At 25.1% G+C, this 1217-nt stretch overlaps 2 protein-coding genes across 3 annotated transcripts in view; one reads left to right on the top strand and one right to left on the bottom strand.

The window, feature by feature from the left end:
• Positions 1–1217, top strand: part of LOC108753532 (methylcrotonoyl-CoA carboxylase beta chain, mitochondrial) — an 11612-nt gene that overhangs the window by 5495 nt on the left and 4900 nt on the right. The window lies entirely within an intron of this gene.
• Positions 409–1217, bottom strand: part of LOC108753411 — a 1592-nt gene continuing 783 nt past the window's right edge. The window contains exons 4-5 of the mRNA XM_018494951.1: positions 909–1053; positions 409–613 (exon numbers count right to left, since the gene is read on the bottom strand). Of these exons, the coding sequence (XP_018350453.1) occupies positions 543–613; positions 909–1053 (216 nt within the window). The 3' untranslated portion in view covers positions 409–542. The remainder of the gene's footprint in view (positions 614–908; positions 1054–1217) is intronic.

The raw sequence follows: 1217 nt of genomic DNA on the forward strand, positions 1-1217 counted from the left end.
ATATCGTATATTTAAATATGATTATATAAATTATATTTTTATATTTTACTAGATTGTTTATATATCTTAACATATTGCATAAAATTCAATTAAAAAATAGAAAATTAACAGTTATAAATAAAAATATATAATCTTTAATTTTGTAAAGAAGCTTTTAACAAAACGTTATATAAAGCAATTTATATATTTAAACACTTATTCATTAATACTAATATAGCATTAATAAATAATTTTACAAAATTATAATCTAAAATATTATGTCACAAACATGTATATATTATATGGATTTAACTCTGGTGGTCTATTTGAATTTATTTGACTCGCAATGTAATTTAATTTCTTACTAATATTCTACTTAAAATCTTTTTTCTTTAGTATTTAATGATTTCATCTCTAATGCAAGATCTTTTTTTCTGTAAATGTTTTTTATTTTTTAGAACTTTTAATCATATTGACCCATATGATTTGCATAGTAAATTTTAACAGACCAGCAGGATTAAAACAGAATAAAAAAAAAATTTTCAAACAAACTTCATTCAATCTTAAACTCCCTCGAAATCGGAGTTTTGTGGGACGGGATGAGAAATTTCTTCGTACTCTTGCCTGCCGTAACCTATAAAGAATTTAAACAAAGTAACGTAATTAATATATATGTAGTCTAATTTTATTTACAATCATTAAAAAGATCTGTTGCAGCACATTATACTTTCATGCAACATAAATTCAAGCAAAAAGCAGTCTTAACAAAGTGCCATAACTGGATACACAGATGCCTAAGTAACTAAAAATCGTTGGTTATTAATAACGTATAAAATAACTGCAGTTTGCAATAAAGCATACGTGCACATACTTAAAATCAGATCTTGAAGCGTACTACAAAAGTGACGTGTAGCCAGTGATTTACTGACCCATGGCAGGACTTGGTGCAAATACTGTAGCTAAGTTGCCATTTCTCTCTTGGCCTATTCTCAACAGATATATACTCGAGATAGGACGAACGATTAAATTTATGACCATAACGGCTGCGCTAAATTTTTCAGACCCATCTACAAGTTAATGAAATCAGAGTTAAAAACTTTTCGATCAATAAATAATTTGTAATCTCATTTTCTTTCTTCCTTTATTTACTTCAACATATATACGTATATATATACATTATATATATATATATAATATATATATATATATACACAATATATTCAATATATTCAATATAC

Source organism: Trachymyrmex septentrionalis, unplaced genomic scaffold, assembly GCF_001594115.1.
Source record: "Trachymyrmex septentrionalis isolate Tsep2-gDNA-1 unplaced genomic scaffold, Tsep1.0 scaffold7, whole genome shotgun sequence".
Lineage (NCBI taxonomy): Eukaryota > Metazoa > Arthropoda > Insecta > Hymenoptera > Formicidae > Trachymyrmex > Trachymyrmex septentrionalis.